The sequence below is a fragment of the Motacilla alba genome, chromosome 3 (genome assembly GCF_015832195.1).
Source record: "Motacilla alba alba isolate MOTALB_02 chromosome 3, Motacilla_alba_V1.0_pri, whole genome shotgun sequence".
In the NCBI taxonomy this organism is placed as follows: Eukaryota; Metazoa; Chordata; class Aves; order Passeriformes; family Motacillidae; genus Motacilla; species Motacilla alba.
The window spans coordinates 112,751,963-112,770,039 of record NC_052018.1 but is presented as its reverse complement, the minus strand read 5'-3'; the positions used below and the strand labels follow the sequence as shown (position 1 = coordinate 112,770,039).

Below are 18,077 nucleotides of genomic sequence, written 5' to 3'. Positions count from 1 at the left end.
AGGGAATGGAGAAAGCAACCAGACCAGCTGGATAAAAAAACCCAGGAAGATGCAACAACCATGCAAGAACAACCACAAAACATACGGCACTGGACTCAGGGAAAAATACTATGAAAACTGAGTAACAACCAAAAAAGGAGAAACAGTGAAACCCTTTAAGCTTCTCAGTCCTTTTTCAGAAATGAAGAATACTCATGGCAGTGCACTGAATGCAGCACGAGAACAGACTGAGTTTTGGAAACCAGGACTGCCTTCAGCCCTGTAAAATCATTTCTCGCTGGTGGCCTTGAGTGGCAGCACACCTCACACATTCTGGCAGCTTACTGTGGGTGAAGCTAATGACACTGAAACTTAGCTTACTATAAAATAAAAAGGAATTACTCTTTTTTATTTAATGGGGAAGTCAAGGCTTAAAAGGACACTTGTTTCTATCAAAAAGTAGCAGTAGATCAGAAATAGAACAAATGAAGTTTAAAGATTCCCATTAAGTTTGTAATGACAACCCATGAGTGAAATCTACTCTTAGAATTCTGAAAAGAGAGTAAAAATTTTGCATAAGCTGGCAGAAGTCCCCTAATATAAAAATTGTACAAAACCATGGGCAGAAGGGGTGATGTAGAGAAAATCACCTCAGTCTCTTGGTCTACAGCAGAAGCAGGAGGTGCTCCCACCTGGAAGCAGAGCTGTGGAGAAGAGCCCCTGAAAAGCTTTGGTGGCATCCTCCATTCCTAGGGCTCTCTCTCTGGCCAAAATCCCAGGAGTTCTACTGAAACCCCAGTGCAATCCCTGCTACTAGCTGTCTTGGAGGCAAGCTGCCCAAGCTGAGCTTTAGCTGCCCTGTGGCAGTGACACATGTGGGGCTCTGTAACGCTGCCCGCCTGCAGGCAGTGCTCCTCTGCTCAGCCCCACCACAGATCAGAGCACAACTGGCAGCAAAGGCCCCAAAAGCAGCCTTGTAGCTCACACCATCTGCCAGGTGCCATCAGCAGCCAGCCCAGGTGCTGCGTAGCTGCTGCCCACACACAAATCGATGACAAACAGCAAGCTCATTCACACAGGTGGTGCACTTCACCGCCCCGAGAGCCGGGATTCTCTCCTACCCTTCGTTTAATGCCACTGCTGTCAGATCTGAAACGTGCTCTAACAAAACCAGCCTTTATGTAACCCAGTAAATAAAAGTCACCAAGGCAATAGCTATGCATAAATTTTAGCTAAAAACATTTTGTTAGAAGAACATGAATGTCCTCTGTAAAGCAGGTAGTATTTTAAAATAATGTTCTAGACATTGTTAATACTTTATTGCTATTCATCATAGAACCATTAATCATGGTGAACTCATTTGGTATTAATGTGGATGTCATAAAGTACTTCTGTTGCATTTCAATTATAACTCAGCCTTTAAAATGCTGCCAGCACTACATGGAGAGCTTTGAAAGCCAAATATGAATAGTCTGTTCAGAGATAACTGCAGCTGCTTTCTGGCAGGGAAAACAACCTTTTCCATTCCTAACGGCCCTCAGGGCGCTGAGCAGCCCCTGGGCTGTGCCTGGGCCCAGGGCAGCAAGGAAGAGAGCTCATCCAGACCCAGGAATATTCCTCCCCCAAGATGAGAGTAGGAAAAACATTCTTTTGCTGTGTTCAATCAGGGCCAAGCAGCAGCAAGGCCAAACTTTCCAGGCCCTGGAGATTTCATTTTCTTCCTATCAACTCCTGGGATCCCCTGAGGCACTCTCTTGCTTCCAGGGCTCAGTGACTGGGCTTTCCCTCTCATGTGCTGGGTCTGCCCGAACAAAAACACCAGAGAGAACTTATATCTACAGCCTACTGTCTGCAGAGACTGTAAACGAGTGCACAGTACATCAGGGCAAACCCAAAGGGAGCCAATATCCTGACCTCTCTGATAGCAGTTTTTAAAGAAAACCCAAATCCTCCTTCTTGGCCTCAGGAGGCACTGAAAGAGGAGAATCACCAGCACAAAATGCAACATGGACTCAAACAAGTATCAGCTCCCTGCCACCAGGGAAGCCAAGAACTTGTGTAAGTGTACCTTGACAAACCAGGATTTTTGCTCCTGTGATTCCAGCAGAGCCTCCAGATGGATTTTACACACAGAATCCAAAGACAAAGCTCAACAATCCCAATGCTTGTCAACAGAAACAGTGTTAAACAAAGAAAACGCAAATCACTTCTCTTTAGCTGCGAGAACGCTTTTTCTTCTTTTCAATTCCTGGCATATCATTCCCGTTGTTTTTATCCAGGTCATCAATGTAACAGGAAAGCACACAGCAAGAATTCCTACCTTGGGAGCTCTGGCATGTTTTCCACACCTGGCATCTTTGACAAGGCTGATATCCAGCAGCTCAGTCTCCTAGAAGGAAAAATTGCAACACAAGTAATTATTCCATTATTGAAGAAGCCTTGTTGTGTTATCAGTGTCCCACTTCCCACATCTGTTGGTCCAAATGGAGATCAGCTTCTAGGAGAGCTCAGGTGCACCCAGGCAATTCCAACAGCAACACTGTGCAGCTCTGCTAGGATATACAGATTTTATAGCAGCCATAAGAGTCAAGCTGATTTCCTGCATTGCTAAACAGCAGCTGCTGTGCCTTTGGTTTCATCACTTTAATACAATTTTAGCATTTTGATGCTTGTCACAGTGTGACAAAAGGCAGTGTCACAAACAGAAAACCCTGCCTCTACAATAGAAAACCTGCTTTATTATTGCCAGAACACTTTGAGAAGTACTCATAAACTCCAAGAAGTGTTTTATCTGCAATGATAACACGCACTTTTTGACGGGCATTTCGTAGCTTGTGTGCCACTCTTGAGTTATGGGTTATACAACAAAGCTGGCACATCATGACAGCTTCTGCCGGGCAAATTCTTGCCCTCCCCTACACACAAGTAACATGAGGAATCCCCTTTCCCTGCTTTGAGCATTAGGAAGGAGGATGGATGCTGGAGCAGCGTGATTCCCAGCTGCCAGCAGCAATCTGAAATACTCCAGCAGGAGTGTGACCACGCTGCAGGGAGAGCCACACCACTTCCAAGCATTTCAGCCTCCCAGAGCAGTAACTGCAACGCTGTGCAGGGAACTGAAATCTTTGTGCTGGACAAAGCCACTGCTCCTTTGCTTTTCAATTCCAAGGAGAAAAGAAAAAAAAATTAAAAATTGATGGAGATGTTATTTCCCTCTGTCCCTCCTAGCAATCCCAATTCTCTTCTGTTCTAGCACTTCCTGAGCTCCATGAACACTTTTACCCCCTCTTCATGGAGCCTGTTTAGAGGAAACTTGCACGTTTGAGATAGTTATTTTTTGCTCTCACGTGCCTGAAAGAGGACAAGAGTATCAAAACTTGCAGAGAATAGAAAGATGCAGGGAGATAAAAGGTGGAAATAACCCAGACTCCACCAGTATTCAGAGCATATGGACACAAGCACTCTTCTGACAGTGCAGGTGAAACTTTAAATAAAAACAATTCACAATTAAGTGCACTGGAGGGCTTTGAGTCCTTATAACTTTGAGTTAATCCACAAGGCCATTAAGATCCTGGCAGGAATGAAAACTGGAATATGGCAGAGCTGCATATGAGTGTATCACAGTTGGAGCAAGACCTCGGGTGGGAAACGGGAGTTCTATCTACAACACTAAATAATATCCACACACCATAGCGGTCTCGAGCCCATGGTGAAATGTTCCACAGAAGCTCCAGACACGTGCAGATCATAAAAATCAGATTTCCCCAGCTGAAAGGACTAAGGAGCACAAAAATTAAAGGCTTTACCAGCAAACACATGAGGGAAGTTAAATATGCTGAAGAAAAATGGATCTTACAGATCACAGAGATGCTGAGCCACACAGTGCGAATTTCAAACGCCTTTTTTTGATTTGTCTGGTATTTTGGTTTTTAAAAAAGAGAAGAACAACTAACAGTAATTTAGTCACTTACAAAAGTGCAACTAGACCTCCCATAACACAAACACAAAAAGACTCTTTTAAGTGGAATAGCACGCATTAAAAACAGACACGAAAAAAGGGAAAAGGCAATGACCAGCACTCCCAAGGACCTGAACAACCCTGCCCAGGTCTGCAGCATCCCAGATGGAGGAGGATGAGCAGGCATAGGGCTGGTTTGGAGTTTTGACCACTGCTTTCAAGCTGCTTGCATGCCACCAAGCCATGAACAGAAAATGTGACCGCCTGAGGATCCAAGAACTGACAAGGGCAGTGTAAGAGTAAGGGAAAAGTGGATTTTGTGGGGCTACTTGGCTCAGCCCAGCTGCCAGGGCTGTGGGAAAGGCTGATCCCTGAACATGCACCTCATGGCCTTCCTGCCCTGTTACCTCTCTGGCAGAGAACACAGGGCTTGTAATCCTATCCCCAGAATCCTTTCTAGCCCTATCTGACAACATCGTTTAATCTAAATAGATGAGAGCAGGACCTGCAGCCATGGAAGTGCCTCTGCAGGCAGCATTCAGTGGGGCTTGGATAAATCAAAATTCATAATGGGCCATTTCTTAGTACTTTGGTTCAAAGAACCCTCCTGGAATTCCCTCACCCCAGGCACTTGCTTTCATCTTTTAAGCTACTAATTAAGAGGGCAGAGATCAGCTTCCTTGCAAGTCAGAGGAAATACAATTTCCTATTTCCCTATTGCAAAACGCAGGGGGGATTTTTGTAAAAGGAAAATACACTTGAACAGTGGCCAAAGAAATGCCCCATTTCCTGTGCAGCAAATCAGCCCAAGCCCTCCTCCACCTAAATAAACAGGAGTTTTGTTAATGACTTCCTCCCGCCAGGCTTGGAAAATGCACTCTGTGTTGTAGGGGGCAGGGAAGCCACAGCACCTGGGGGGGAGAGAAAAATGCAAATCCTCTGCAAGTCCAACTTTTCCCTGTTTAGAGACCTGCAGTCACTGCCGCTGGGATTAAATCCTGCAATAGAGTAACATCTCTTAATGCAAGTGGTAGACCCCTCCAATCGTTGATAATATAAAAAACCTGGAGCAGTTACTAATCCTACCATGTTTGTTTCCAATTAGCAGCCGAGACAGAGGAGCATTCAGAGGGCTGCATTGTGCAATCTCACTTTTATGGGTGAGCACACGCTCACAAAAGCAATGGATTGTGCAACCCTCAGTGTCTGCTTGAGCGCTTGTAATTAGGCCCATCTGAATTTAATACAATAACAGCAATTTATACCAGCTGAGGATCTGGCTCACTTCTATTTTAAACTGCCCAAAATGATGCCGACTGAGTCACGGCGCCTTGGGAACGTGCTTGTGACATAACCCCAGCTACAAAGCAGGAATTCTCCTGGATACCACTGGAGAGCTCTCCTGGAGAGCCAGCAGCAGCAGCAGGGCAGGGCGAGAGCAGGATCAGCTACAGAACCTCCCAGAACTGTGTCGGAGACCCAGCAGGAGCAGGTGTGCATTGCAACAGCTGCACGGGTTAGCCCAGAGAGCCAACTGCTTTCTAGACATCCCGAACAAAAATAATTCCACTCCTCTGCAAGCACTCACTGTGGCTCAGGAGTGGCACATGGCTCTGACCTCAACTGTTCAGCCTCTGTTTCCATGTCCCTTCTGGCTGGATGATTTCTCCCAGACTATGGCACAGCTCTCAGCCAGTGCCACTTAGGGAGAAGGTCTAACCAATTGAACTCTGTAAGCTCATTTTCCACTGAGCTGGAAAACCTGTGGCTTCACAGTTTCAACTCTGAAGAAGAAATTGTGTGCCCAAAAGCTTATCTAATTCTTCTGACTATTACCAGTCTACTAGAAGACACAAGACTGCCTTCAAAGTTTGCTTCATCACTGCTAGCACAATAAACTTTGGAAAGCGAAGCTGGTTTTCTAAACAAGCACCATTTATTGCTACTGGATGGCAACATCTGGTCAAAGTTTTCAAAGGGGCAAAGCCAATTTGCTGAAACAAACTTCAAACAGAGAGTCAAACAGCACTTTCTATTGGGAATAGCTAATCAAAATGAAATAGTGCTTTAATATTGACAGTCTCTGTTTTATCATTCTCTGAACACAAAAGCACTGAGTATCTCTGGAAGAAAAAACATATGCAATTCTGTGCTACTCTTATTTTTATTCAGCATTTTTAAATGTCATTTTAAATAAAACCACATGACTACAGTCCTAACAACACATCAGAAAGAAAACATTAAGAACAATACTTGAATCTGATGAGGAGAATTTCAATCTGATGAGGAGATCAAAGAATCATTTAGGTTGGAGAAGACCTCTGAGATCACCAAGTGCAGCCTTTGACCAAACACCACCAGGGCACCAAGGGCTCTGTCCAGGCTTTCCCTAAGCACCCGCAGGGATGGTGACTCCACCGTGCCCTGGGCAGCCCACTGCAGTGTCTAAGCACCCCTGTGTGAAGAATTCACAAGTTACAAAGAAAGTACAAGCTGTGCTAAAGAACTACCTTGGGTAAATAGGTAGGGAAGTTGATCCATGTACAGACACTTATGGAATACAGCTCGCTCAAGTTTCAGGGATTTGGACTGTGATCCATCAGCCACACTCGGATTAACTCCAGGATGAATTTCTCCACAGTGGGACTGAACACCTAGTGCCAGTTCCAAAAGGGTGCTTGCAGAGCTAGGGGATGTCACGTATCATTCCCCTGCTCACAACATAGCTATTTTTCCTTCTTATCAATGAGAATAAATTGAATGAAACACAGCAATTTGTCTCCTCATCCCAAAGGAAAACCGTGGAGGACTGGTGAGACTGATTTAACAGAAACCTGCACCGACAGCTACAAGTAGGAACAGCAAGGTTGTCAATGACTGTAATTGGAGCTGTGCTAAGCTAGTGCTGTGCTGCCCCAAAAATGCCATCATTTAATTCGTAAGCCGCATCCCACCAGAGAGACACAGTCCCTGAAGAAGCTGCCTCCATGCTTCCTCCTGGCAGCACACAATTCAATTATCGGGCATCAAAATGATGGGCTGTGTCAATAAGGCAGCAGCAGAGCAGCACGTACACCTCCCAGCAACAGGAGAGCTCTCCTCAACAACACCAAGGGCTCCTGCTGCACAGTTGGCCTTCACAAGCCCAGTTACTTTGTTACCTTCCCACACACTCTTCTCAAAGAAAAGAATTTAAAATTATGTTATTAATGCTAAACTTGCCAACCTGCCCAAAGCAACCAGACCTCCTCCTAGCTCCTTGCAGGTGATGGAAAAGCAGCAGCAAGGCACTCAAACGATGGAGCAAGGGCTCTTACTCCCAGAGTAGCCACTGACATCTCAAGGATCAACTGAACACCCAAAATTTTAACTTGGTTAAAGTGCCTTCTGAACTCTCTGCGTTCTAAACATCTATTACAAAATCCAAAGCCCAAAACAAATCCACCACCCTGGCACATGAAATGAAAATTTGGGTGAGAGGCACAGCTGTTCACGAGGGGAAACACAGCAAACACTGCTGCCTCCACTCCATCACTCAGAATCACTTCTTTTCAGGCTCTTCCTTTCTGGCCAACGAGCACTGGCAGAAAATCCCCGCAGCCTCATCCATGTCACGCCCGTTCTGAGCACGAGTGTTCACCTCCCACTGCAGGCAATTTCCAAAGCCCCAGACAGGAGGGTCCAGAAGAGGGGACTGTCTGCCGTCAGCAGCTCCCTGTGGAGCTGGGGAGGCACTGCTGCCATTTGCTCTGTTACCTGCGGTGGTGGGGGACATCCCCTGAGGGTGACAAGGGACATCCCCCGAGGCAGGGAGTGACAGAATTGGGAGAAAGGACAGAGATGCGCTCTCTTACACGGAACAGCAGCTTGGAAAACAAGAGGGGATGGGTTTAGACCCTGCTTGGACCACATGCTCCCTAGGTCTGGACTAGCCTTTCTGAATAATGGCAGAACCACGGGGCTTGGTATCACAGAGAATGGAAATTTTTCCAAAAATCACTTGAACAGAAGGAGAACAGAATGGTTTCTTACTACCCAAAATGTATTATCTGTAAACTTGAACTTGTGCTAATCTTTACTGGGTGGTCACCAGTTCTTAATTCCAAAAGACTTGGAGGCCTCAGCAAGGCAAGAACCAGCATTTATTATTTGACTCAACCGCTCTGGGAATGAGCTCTAAACATCTTGAAAGGTTTCCTGGCACTTCAGGAAGAACCTCCAAGCAGAGTAGCATGCCATCCCTCCTGCAAGGCCCCTCAGGAAGCATTCCTCTGGAAAAAAAAGCCCCAGACTGAAAAGTTTTGGCTATCTTAATAACACAAGAGTCTCTCAATGTATCCCTGGAGTTGTAAGAACAGCAATATTTTCTAGTACAGGGAAAATGATCTGCAGTTTACATAAAGCATAAAATACTGAGCTATTAGGACAAAAATGAGAGAGAATTTTCATGCTAAGTGCCCTTTTAATAATGAAAGTGAAACAATTCTTCTGCAGCTATGCATAGAGTTCTTTGCTGCTTCATCAAAGGAAAATTTCATTTACTTGGATTTACGGACGCTGGGGCTGAGCACTCTAGAAACAGGCACACAGATTTAACGACACAAATCCTGGTGCAAAGAAACAGGAAGCAGGAGAACACAGTAAAGATTTGCTGCCTGCCTTTATCCCTTTTAACTGCCTTATCAGTTTGCCTTTATTATGGCAAACTGACCATCACAAACAGGCAAAGGACACAGGGAAGACTCAGCGTGCTCTCATCAGCCACCATCCCAGGTGTTAGAAGCAGTGCACTGGAAAAAGAGGAAACTGCCATACCAGGGAAGACTTCAGCCATTCATCAGGCTCAGCCACCTGACGCTGCGGTTCAGTCCAAAGCCACCAGTGCTGACAGGGTTTAAGCTCAGCTCGGCATATAAAAACACTGCCCCTTCAGTCAGTGTCAGTGCATAGCCCAAAAAACCAAGCCACAGTCCTTAATCTTACAGCCTAAACACACAGGACAATCAGTGAATGAAAGGAGCAATGGGAGTGTGAAGCGATCCCCCAGCAGGGCAGAGGAAAGCAATGGCAAAGCTGCGCAAGTACCCCCATCCTAATCCCACATCCTTCATGAACATGGCATCTCCCTGTGCCAGTGCTCTCCCTTTCCAGGAAAGGCTCCACCACAAGAACACTCAAACCCAGAAGTTTCTCATCCAAACAACTTGGGTTTGTTGCAGCATGCAGCGGGCATTGTACGGACAGGAACACCTTGAATGTACCTGCTTGGAATTGGTTTGGATCTGCTAAAATTGCTCCCGCACCGCTGCCCGTCCCACTCACACAGGCAGGGAAGAACAGGAGCAACAGGAGAGTTCATGAAGTGCAGCCATATCCAAAAATGAAAAGAGCTGGGGGAGGACCTGCTCCAGAAGGAAGTACAAAAGCACCTTGTAGGCAGCCCTCATAATGGTACTTGACTGATTTTTATTCACAGAATTGAGAATAACCTGGCAACTTTAGAGTCACAAGGAAGAGTACAGTGAGTTGAAGTTTAAGCAGTATATTAAAAAACCAAAAAAGCAATATTGCTATAAAGAAACTTTTCCTTTCAAATCACAACTCAAACATGTATGATTACAATGATTAAATGCCTGCCCAAGAAGAGATCTACCATATTTTGGGGGTGATGTTCTCATGCCATTATTTCCCACTGACAGGGGATCACAGCCTACACAGAGATTATGTTTTTCCCTTTGAAGCAAGTAAAATGTATTATTTTCAACAGAGTGCCCCAAACAGTGAACAGCAGGAGCAGAGACTTTCATCCCACATGGAAAACCCCTGCACAACTCTTGCTCAACCACACCTACAGTGCAGCCCCTCCTTGGGAAAATCTGTCCATCAGCAAAAGGTTTTCCTAAGACTGAATGAGAGTCAAAGCTTTTGAACTTTAGAAAAGCCCTTTCTTAATCCATGCAGCATAAGTTGGAGGCATCTAAACAGGTATCAACAGATTAATGGCTCTGGCTGTTGGATGTCAGAGGCTGCTTCAGCAGGTGAGGGTGTTTTTGGCAGAACTGCACTGCTCTGGAGTTGTTCTCCTTCTGACTAGTTGGGTTTGGAGACTGCACATTCATGTCAACAGCACAGAGCTGTGTTTAATACTTGTCTGTACTGAAACAATCAAGGCTTTTTCCAGATGTGAATGTAACACAGAGGGGAGATGAGGACCTTGGAGTTGCCCTGCTCCCCACGCAACACAGGGAGTTTTAATGTTAAGGCACAAACACAGCAATCCATGCCCTACTTACAGGCTGCCCCTTCCATGCATGGATAAAGAGAATGAAGGAAACTGCATGGCAGCAGAACGTTCATCCCTGCCAGCTCCTCGGGCTGCAGCCCTGGCACGTGTTACTGAACTGGAAAACCCAGAGTCCAGGCACAGCTCCAACGGGAGACTCCAGCTATAGCATGCTGCTTGAGCACTAACAACAGCAGCTGAAAACCTGCAAAGCCTGGAGACTGGGAACAACCTAAAGCATCTACATTTTGGGAAGGGGACGAGAAATAACCCCAGCAGCTGCATGCACGTCAGTCTGACAGGCAAAGCTTTGGAGGAGGTGAAAGGAGTATTAACCACATGAAGGTAAAACAACAAGAAAATAAGAGACAGCATGAGCTTGCTGGCCAGGTCATACCTAAACTTCTAATTTTTCTTTTTTCTTCACACAGGAAGCTTTGAACATCTTCTCTGCCTGAATGGAACTGGCAAGTCATCATCCCAAACTCTGGTCACCACTACTCTGAGGCGAATTTAACCCGAAGGAGCTACAGAGAAGGTTCCAGAAGTGATCACAGAACCCAGTGGAGGCTCTTGTTAGAAGAGACTCGGAATGCTTGGCTTCCACCAAACAGCTAAGAGGGGGATGATTATTGTCTATAAATGCATGCATTACATAATCAGCCGAGAGGAAGAGGAGCTCTTCAATCTAGAAAGAAATAAGAACCGAGTTATATAGTTTCTAATAACTGTGGGCAAAATTAGGACTATTTTTCTTCAGAATTTGAAAGCAAAAATCACTTTTTAAAAGGGGTTTGAGATGTGTTTCTGAACACTAATACACGCACTACACAACATCCATAAACACAGAGCACAGAAAATGTTTTTCTACAGTAGGAACCTAAAGGAATTGTATTTATTTACTGCTAAATCTTTGTATTCTCACCACTCCAACCACCAGGCAGCTTTATCTACAAAGTTACCACTGGATAGTTCAGAGAGAGACTCATTAAATGCTAATTTGTAAGTGACCTATCTGGCAAGTGCTGTAACTCCAGCAATTTCAGAGGAGATTTCTACTCCAGGCTCCTTAGATGAACCTCAGAAAAAGCAGCAGAAGCTGCACGTGCAGAGGGAAAAGCTTTTTCCTGCCAGATTCCCGACTGTTTGCTGCTTTCAGGGAGGATGAAGCACACAAACAGCATCAGCTGAAGGGCTCCACGCACACCAGAGGTGAAAAACCTGCAGGTGGTGAGGGCACAACAGCTCCCTAAGGAAGCACTGCTTTGTTCTGAGGGGAATCCTGTTTTGCTTCTTCTAAATGCACAATCCCTAGTGCAGGAGCTGGGCAGCAATTTTCCATGTTCTTCTCCCTGTGCTGAGGCACAAACTCTCACTCCATCCTCCCACAGCCCCTTTTCACTTCACCTGCAGCTGCCGCACTTTAATTTCCCTTATTACCTCCATTTGCTGCTTACCTTGTAAATATAAGTGAGTTTAAAACAGTCACTTGTTCGGTGTTTATTAGGGAATTAATTAGAGGGGAGTAAGAATTTCTTGCTAATTTATTCTTTACAAGCTGTAATCATTATTATTTTTGCATGCTCTCAGGGTTTATGGATAAGTGCATCTTAAAAATCAAAGCAAAAAAGAAAAAAATAAAAGAGAATCCCCAGACCAGAATCAGTGGGTGAATCTCTACAGATTTAATTTACATTCATCTGCTATTAATCTGAATGCATAATATTCTTCACCATTATTTTATAAATCTCTAGCGAGAGCTGGGGAATTATTTTTATTGAAGTATTTGCATGCGCATGCCTCAGATACTTTTTGTCTTGGCAGCTGTGCCTGGAATTGGAATTGACACTGAATGAGGAAATACGGGTCATTCTGCAAACACAACCGAGATGAAGTCAATGGCAACTTGTTGGAAGACCTTGAATTCTTGCCAAGCCACGTTTCCCAAAATATTTTGCCCTACACCACACTCGAGGCTCAATTACCAGCTACTCTCTCCCCTCCAGCAGGAGCCAGCTGCTCTGAGCATCAAAGGCACGTACACAGAGCAGAACCGAGTTGTAATTCAGCAAAAAACCTGTAAAGATGGATGATTAGCTCTTCTTACCCTCCATCAAACTGAAAACCACACTTTTCTTACCAGGGACTCACTCCAGCCTACACCTGAAGTGTGCCAGTAGTTGCACTACACTCGGCACAGTCCCAGCTTTGCATTCCATTCCTTGCCTGAATCCAGCACTTTGGGGCTGTTACAAGACAGGGATTTTTTGCTAACTGTGTCTTGTTGGCAGCACAGATACAAGAGGACACAAGAAGATGTTTTCCTCTCCTATCAGGGCACTCTTTGGCTCTTTCCTGTTTATATTTTCTCCTACTATGTGGAACTAAAAGCAAGGCAGCAAACCCAAGGTTAGCCCTGCTGTCTAATGACGTTTCTTTATTTAGCAGCTCGTTTGACTGCAGTTGCTGTTTTCCCCCCAGAAACGTTCTCAGTTCTGTTCTCTGGAGCATAATTATTCCAAGTACCTTTCCCCCAGCAGCAGCACACCAAGACTCCTTGACTTTGCAAAAGGAAGTTCATGTTCTTGAAGGTGACTGCAACACAACTTGAAGAAAGTGTTGAAGGACTCAGTCCTGGCAGGGAAATGCAAAAGAAGGAGAGGACCCAAATACTTTGCAGGTCCCCCAAGCCTCTATGAATCACAATTTTTAAACACCTCAAGGGCATTTTCAATGGCACAACCAACCTGCAAGCCTGAAGGGCATTTAACATCCAAACACACTGAATTTGAATCCATTTGTATCTCACATTGCCAGAAAAATGGTCTCGCTTTCCCAACGCCCTCCCTGACACGACCTGCATGTCAGCTCTGCATTTCTTTCCCAGACTTGAACCACTCAGCATGAAATAATCCTGCTGGATGACTGCCTGGGCTGGGGGGGTTGTTATTATTCTTAATGTAGCAGCCAAGGTGATTTCAGCAATTTCCTCAAACGAAGCTGCAATTTCTGAAATAAGGCACATCCCAGTGAAACAGATGAATGCTTTGGGAAGTGTTTCATGCATGCTCTGAAATACCAGCGACCTCTTGCATGTGGGAAGATCTCACGCCTTCCTGCTTGGAAAAATACCTTTGGATTTCAACAGCCAGTAAGGCTGTGACTACAACATCTGTGAAAATACAGCCAAGTCTGGACAAGCTACTGAAACATCTCCTTTCACACACAAGGAACTTAAAAACCCAGAATACATATGCATGCTGTTATTCTCAAAATGCATAAGGGAAATTAAGTGTTTAATCTAGCATTTCACAATTTCTAAGTGGTTAAGCTTACAGCTTAAGTAATGTCTTAACAAGTGTCTTGTTTCTTCCTAAATAAAATTTCACGTGTAATGAAATTATCATTAGGAATCGAGGGTATGATTTAGCACATCCTTCAAAGCAGGCTGGGCTGCATCCAGAACAATACCAGAAAGTGCTATTGCTGAGTAAAAAGCAGGATCGTTGGGGAAAAAAAGACTCACATGCTTAGAAAAGGAATGATTTTTCTGTAATTACGTAGATTGAGAAACAGCTATTTTTGCCAACATCTTCAAAGAGACTATTCGAGTAATGGGAAGTAAACAGAGGAAAATTAGAAAAACAACTTTTTTTTCTTTTTTTTTCCCCCTCTCATGAAAGTGATGGTTTGAAAAGCAACAATGAGACAACAAACCTGTTTGGGAGAGCAAGGAGAACAGTGCAGGGGCAGAGGCTGGGGTCAGTGGCATCACCAACTGATTTTAGTCCTTGGACACGTTAGATCAGGATTTTACTGATAAGAATTTAACTGCAGCTTGTCACCCTCACAAACCCCTCCCACACCACGCAGCTGGGCTGGCCCTAAGTCAGGACAGGAGGGGTGATGACACGAGGCACTCACAATTAGAACCTGGGTGACAGCTCAGCCCTGTAAAAGACACGTGGTGGGGGAGAGCAGATAAACAGGAACTTGCTACAAGGTCGTGTCTGTGTGTTTTGTGGTCAGCCCCTGCAGCCTTGTAGTGACAATTATGATATTTAGGGTTCTACTTGGTGATTTTTTCCTACTGTTTGTGAGTCCAAGGTCCTGTATGAGAATTACAGGATTAAACATAGTTTGGGATGCGCAGAGGGACACTTGTTTTTAGGCACGTATCTCCTGGTCTGTGTACACAATATAAAACACTTTCTCCAGTTAAAGCAGACTCTCAGATTCTCATTATCCTTCCCCAGGATAAGCAAACTCACAGTTCATCACCTTCCCCTATTTTTTGCAGGGCGTTATATACGACAATCCACAAAACATCTCACTGAAGGGTCAGGAGTGACCACAATGAACGTGTTCCACTTAATAATGGGCAAACACAACACTGGCAGAAACTGCAGTTCTCTCAAAAACAAGCAAATAAACACGGGGACTTGTGCCACTCTTTCCCCCACGCCTTTACATATATTCCTGTTACAAAACTTGCCTCTTTTGAAACAAATAAAATCCCTCCTCAGACACATGATGCAATGTTTTAGATTTCTTTTTTAGGATCTTCCAAACCTGATTCAAAACACTAATCTGTGTATCAACAGTTTTGGGAATGTGGGTATATGACAGTGTAATGGCATTCTCACTTCCCTTCCCACAGCAAATACAATTTTCCTCTCAGAAAAAAAATTGCAGAAACACCTTTAATTTCTCTGAAAATCTGGCTTTACTGACAGTCCAGATCTGAATTTACCATTTTCTGTACAGAAAGTCTCTTAAACACTAACAGTGTGTATCTGTTCTTTAAGATAAGTTTTTATTTAGGCTGGTAGAGGCTAAGTCTCCCTCAGTCGCCTCAGCCTTTCAAAAGGATTGTTTACCACTTCAATTAAAAGAGAACAGAATAACGTGACCAATTAAAAAGATGAAGGAGATGGAGTTTTATATTAAACTTGAAATTACCCTTATGGATAAACAAACCTCGGCCAATTATTGCAGCGGCAAAACAAATTAAGATACAGTCTCAAACCAGATTAAACACCAGATTAATTTCCTCGACAAGTACGTGCCCAAGATGGGAGAGCTCAGCAGCCACGACCCTGCATGTCCCTGTCACTGCAGCCCTGAAGGAGGAACACAGATCACTCAGGCATTGGGAAAGCACCCGTAGGAATGGCATTTTAATACTTCTTCCACTATTTTGTGTAACTTTTGTTACGAGTTAACAGACTCATTTGTGCTTCAGGAAGATCCTATCAATATTTGAGCAGCACATCCAACCTCCACCAAATAAATCAACCGATCTGGACTTTTATTGCCCCGGATATAGAATCCACATTTGATCATCTCATAAATAATTGCTCACCTCTGGTTCTCAGAAGAGTCTGAATGGTCCATTATCAGGCAGAAGCCTAAATAACATACTATTACTATTCCATTGATGGCACAAGGTCTCTCCCCCTCCAAAATTCATAATTAAAGAAGCAGGTTGGGCATATTGACTCTGTTCCCTTCAGAAATATTGGAGACATTTGTTTCTTCTGCACTTGGTACACAGGGACAGCAATCTGCACATTGTCTTGTCCCCAGCAATAAATCCCAAGGAAACATCACCAATGCAGGGAATAGATCTCAGTGTCCACTACTGTCTGACTGATTTGGTTTCTGAAGGGATTTCATGCTCCATCAGAATCCAAGGCAAACTAAACACCAGACACTAGGAAGAAACGGGAAACATCATTTCCAAAATGGATTTATAAAGTAAACTGTGGAAATAGGCAGAGAATTAACATTTGCTTTGGCTGCATAACCCTCCTGAAGTTTCCCTGGAATACAGAGGCTGCTCAGGGCTGTCTCAGCGGGTATGTGCCTCTGGCAGCTGCTGCAGCTTTCCCTTCAGGACCGGGGGCAGGGATTGCTCCCGAGCTGTCCCGAACAAACCCCGCTGTGGGGGTAAGGGAAGCGTGAATGCTGCTGGCTGCACACGCCGAGTGCCTGAGCTTGGCTCCCTGGGTCACTCCTGCCGGGGGGCTCCCTGCAGTGCCACAAGCCTTTGGAGAGCTTCAGAGGACAGGGAATGAAACACATCCCGTGCTTTTTGCTGCTTTACAAGTCCAGGAACCAACCCCCACTTGGCAATAAAACGAGCCCTGTGCAGAATCATCACTTCTCTCTTTAGATGTGCATGGAGCAAGTCCCTTTTTCTCTTCTCTTTCAATCCCAAAATTAGTTTCCAGAATGCTTTAGGTTATTTTAAGAGAAAAAAACAAAACCAAAACTTCTGATACCTGATAGGAAAATGGATCTATTTCTATGGCAGTAACTGCCACTCACCACAGACCTTCGTACATCTGCACGTGCAGCTCCCTCAGCATGAAGAGATGGGGGGGAAAAGATCTGATTGGAATTTATTATGTCAGTCTCTATGGCATTGATGTTAGACTTGTTAACAGCGGTCTGCTATGCGTGCAGGTTAACATATGTCTGTCACATTATGGAGTCAATATCCCAGGCAGTGTAAATCTCAAAGTTCAGCATGCCCCGAATTAAATCCTGTAATGACTCCTAAAGATGGCCGTACAATCTCTAATGTCAATACCATACTCTGGTCCATGGTTATAATTGTTTCAGTCAATAATTCACCACAGTCTATTAAACTTAGCACTGGCTTCCTCAAAAGCACTAAAATGAATGTTTCAAAGCCTCCCAATGGCATATTTATAGTTATCTGTAATTGGCTCTGCAGCATCACAGGAGCGCATCACGGAAATGATATATATAAATCAGACCACGATCCTAATTTCACACTTATTCTCCAAGGGTTGGCATAAACAATTGCAAAGCCTCCTGTAGCTCATGATAGCCTTAATCCACAGCCCAGGCTGCACGGCCAGCAAGACTCCTCCGAGTTTTGCTCTCCTTGGGCTACGTCAAGAGTCTGAGCAGAAGCTGAAGGCCAACTCCCAGCTGACATTACAGGACAGCTCCTCAGCAGGAAGTTTCTGATCCCACGGTGTAATACAGCCCCCACGGTGTAATAGCGAGCTGCTGAGAGCAGTTGGGTGTTTGGGATGCAGCTGTCATGGAAAGGGACTGACTGTGGGACCACCCAGAGTTACGGATGAGAACGAGAAAGTGTCCCTGGCCTGAAGAACTCCACAGATCCATGGTGGAGGGCTCCTTCCTATTCAGGTGTGACCTTCTGGGTGACGCACAAGTCCTGATCAACAACAGCCACAACAAAGCTCTGATTTGCAGGAAAAGGATAACCAGCAAGCATCAACATGGCTGTCTCTATTACCTCACTCTTTGTTGTTAAGAGAAAAAAAAACAAAACAAAAGAAAAAACCAATACAAGCAGGCAGTACAGAAGTGCTGAATGTTTTCAAAAGCTTGTTATTTATCTTTGTGATAGATATGAACTCCATAAGAAGTCAAAAAACAAGGAGAGAAAAAAGGCTGGCTGGCAAATGCTGATGTACAGCAGCTCATGTTATAACACACACTGCTGGATTCCTTTTTCCATCCATATGCCAGGAACAATTGACCTAAGGCAAGGCTTTTTTATTGCAACTTTTGGCAGATCCAGTCAATATCCATTATTTACAATTACGCTTTTGTGTGTGTGTTTCCGCTGGAGTATCTCTGCCTAATTGTCAAGTCCAGATAGGACTTTGCCATGTAATTATTCAAAATGCATTTAGTAAGTGATGCAGATGGAAGATACAGGAGGAAAATAATACCAGTATGAAATTACATTCCTAACAGCACTCTGCAATGCATCTCTCTATAAACAGAAAGTACATGGTAAGCTAGCACTAAAAAAACCTCTACTAAAACCCCTCTTTGTTCATGTTG

At 44.5% G+C, this 18,077-nt stretch overlaps 1 protein-coding gene across 3 annotated transcripts in view; it reads right to left on the bottom strand.

Moving 5' to 3' along the window:
• The window catches only part of PLCB1 (phospholipase C beta 1), a 317,819-nt gene that overhangs the window by 231,995 nt on the left and 67,747 nt on the right, over positions 1 to 18,077 (bottom strand). For all 3 annotated transcript variants that reach the window (XM_038131492.1, XM_038131493.1, XM_038131494.1), the window contains exon 3: positions 2,300 to 2,368. In XM_038131492.1, coding sequence (XP_037987420.1) covers positions 2,300 to 2,368 — 69 coding nt within the window. The remainder of the gene's footprint in view (positions 1 to 2,299; positions 2,369 to 18,077) is intronic.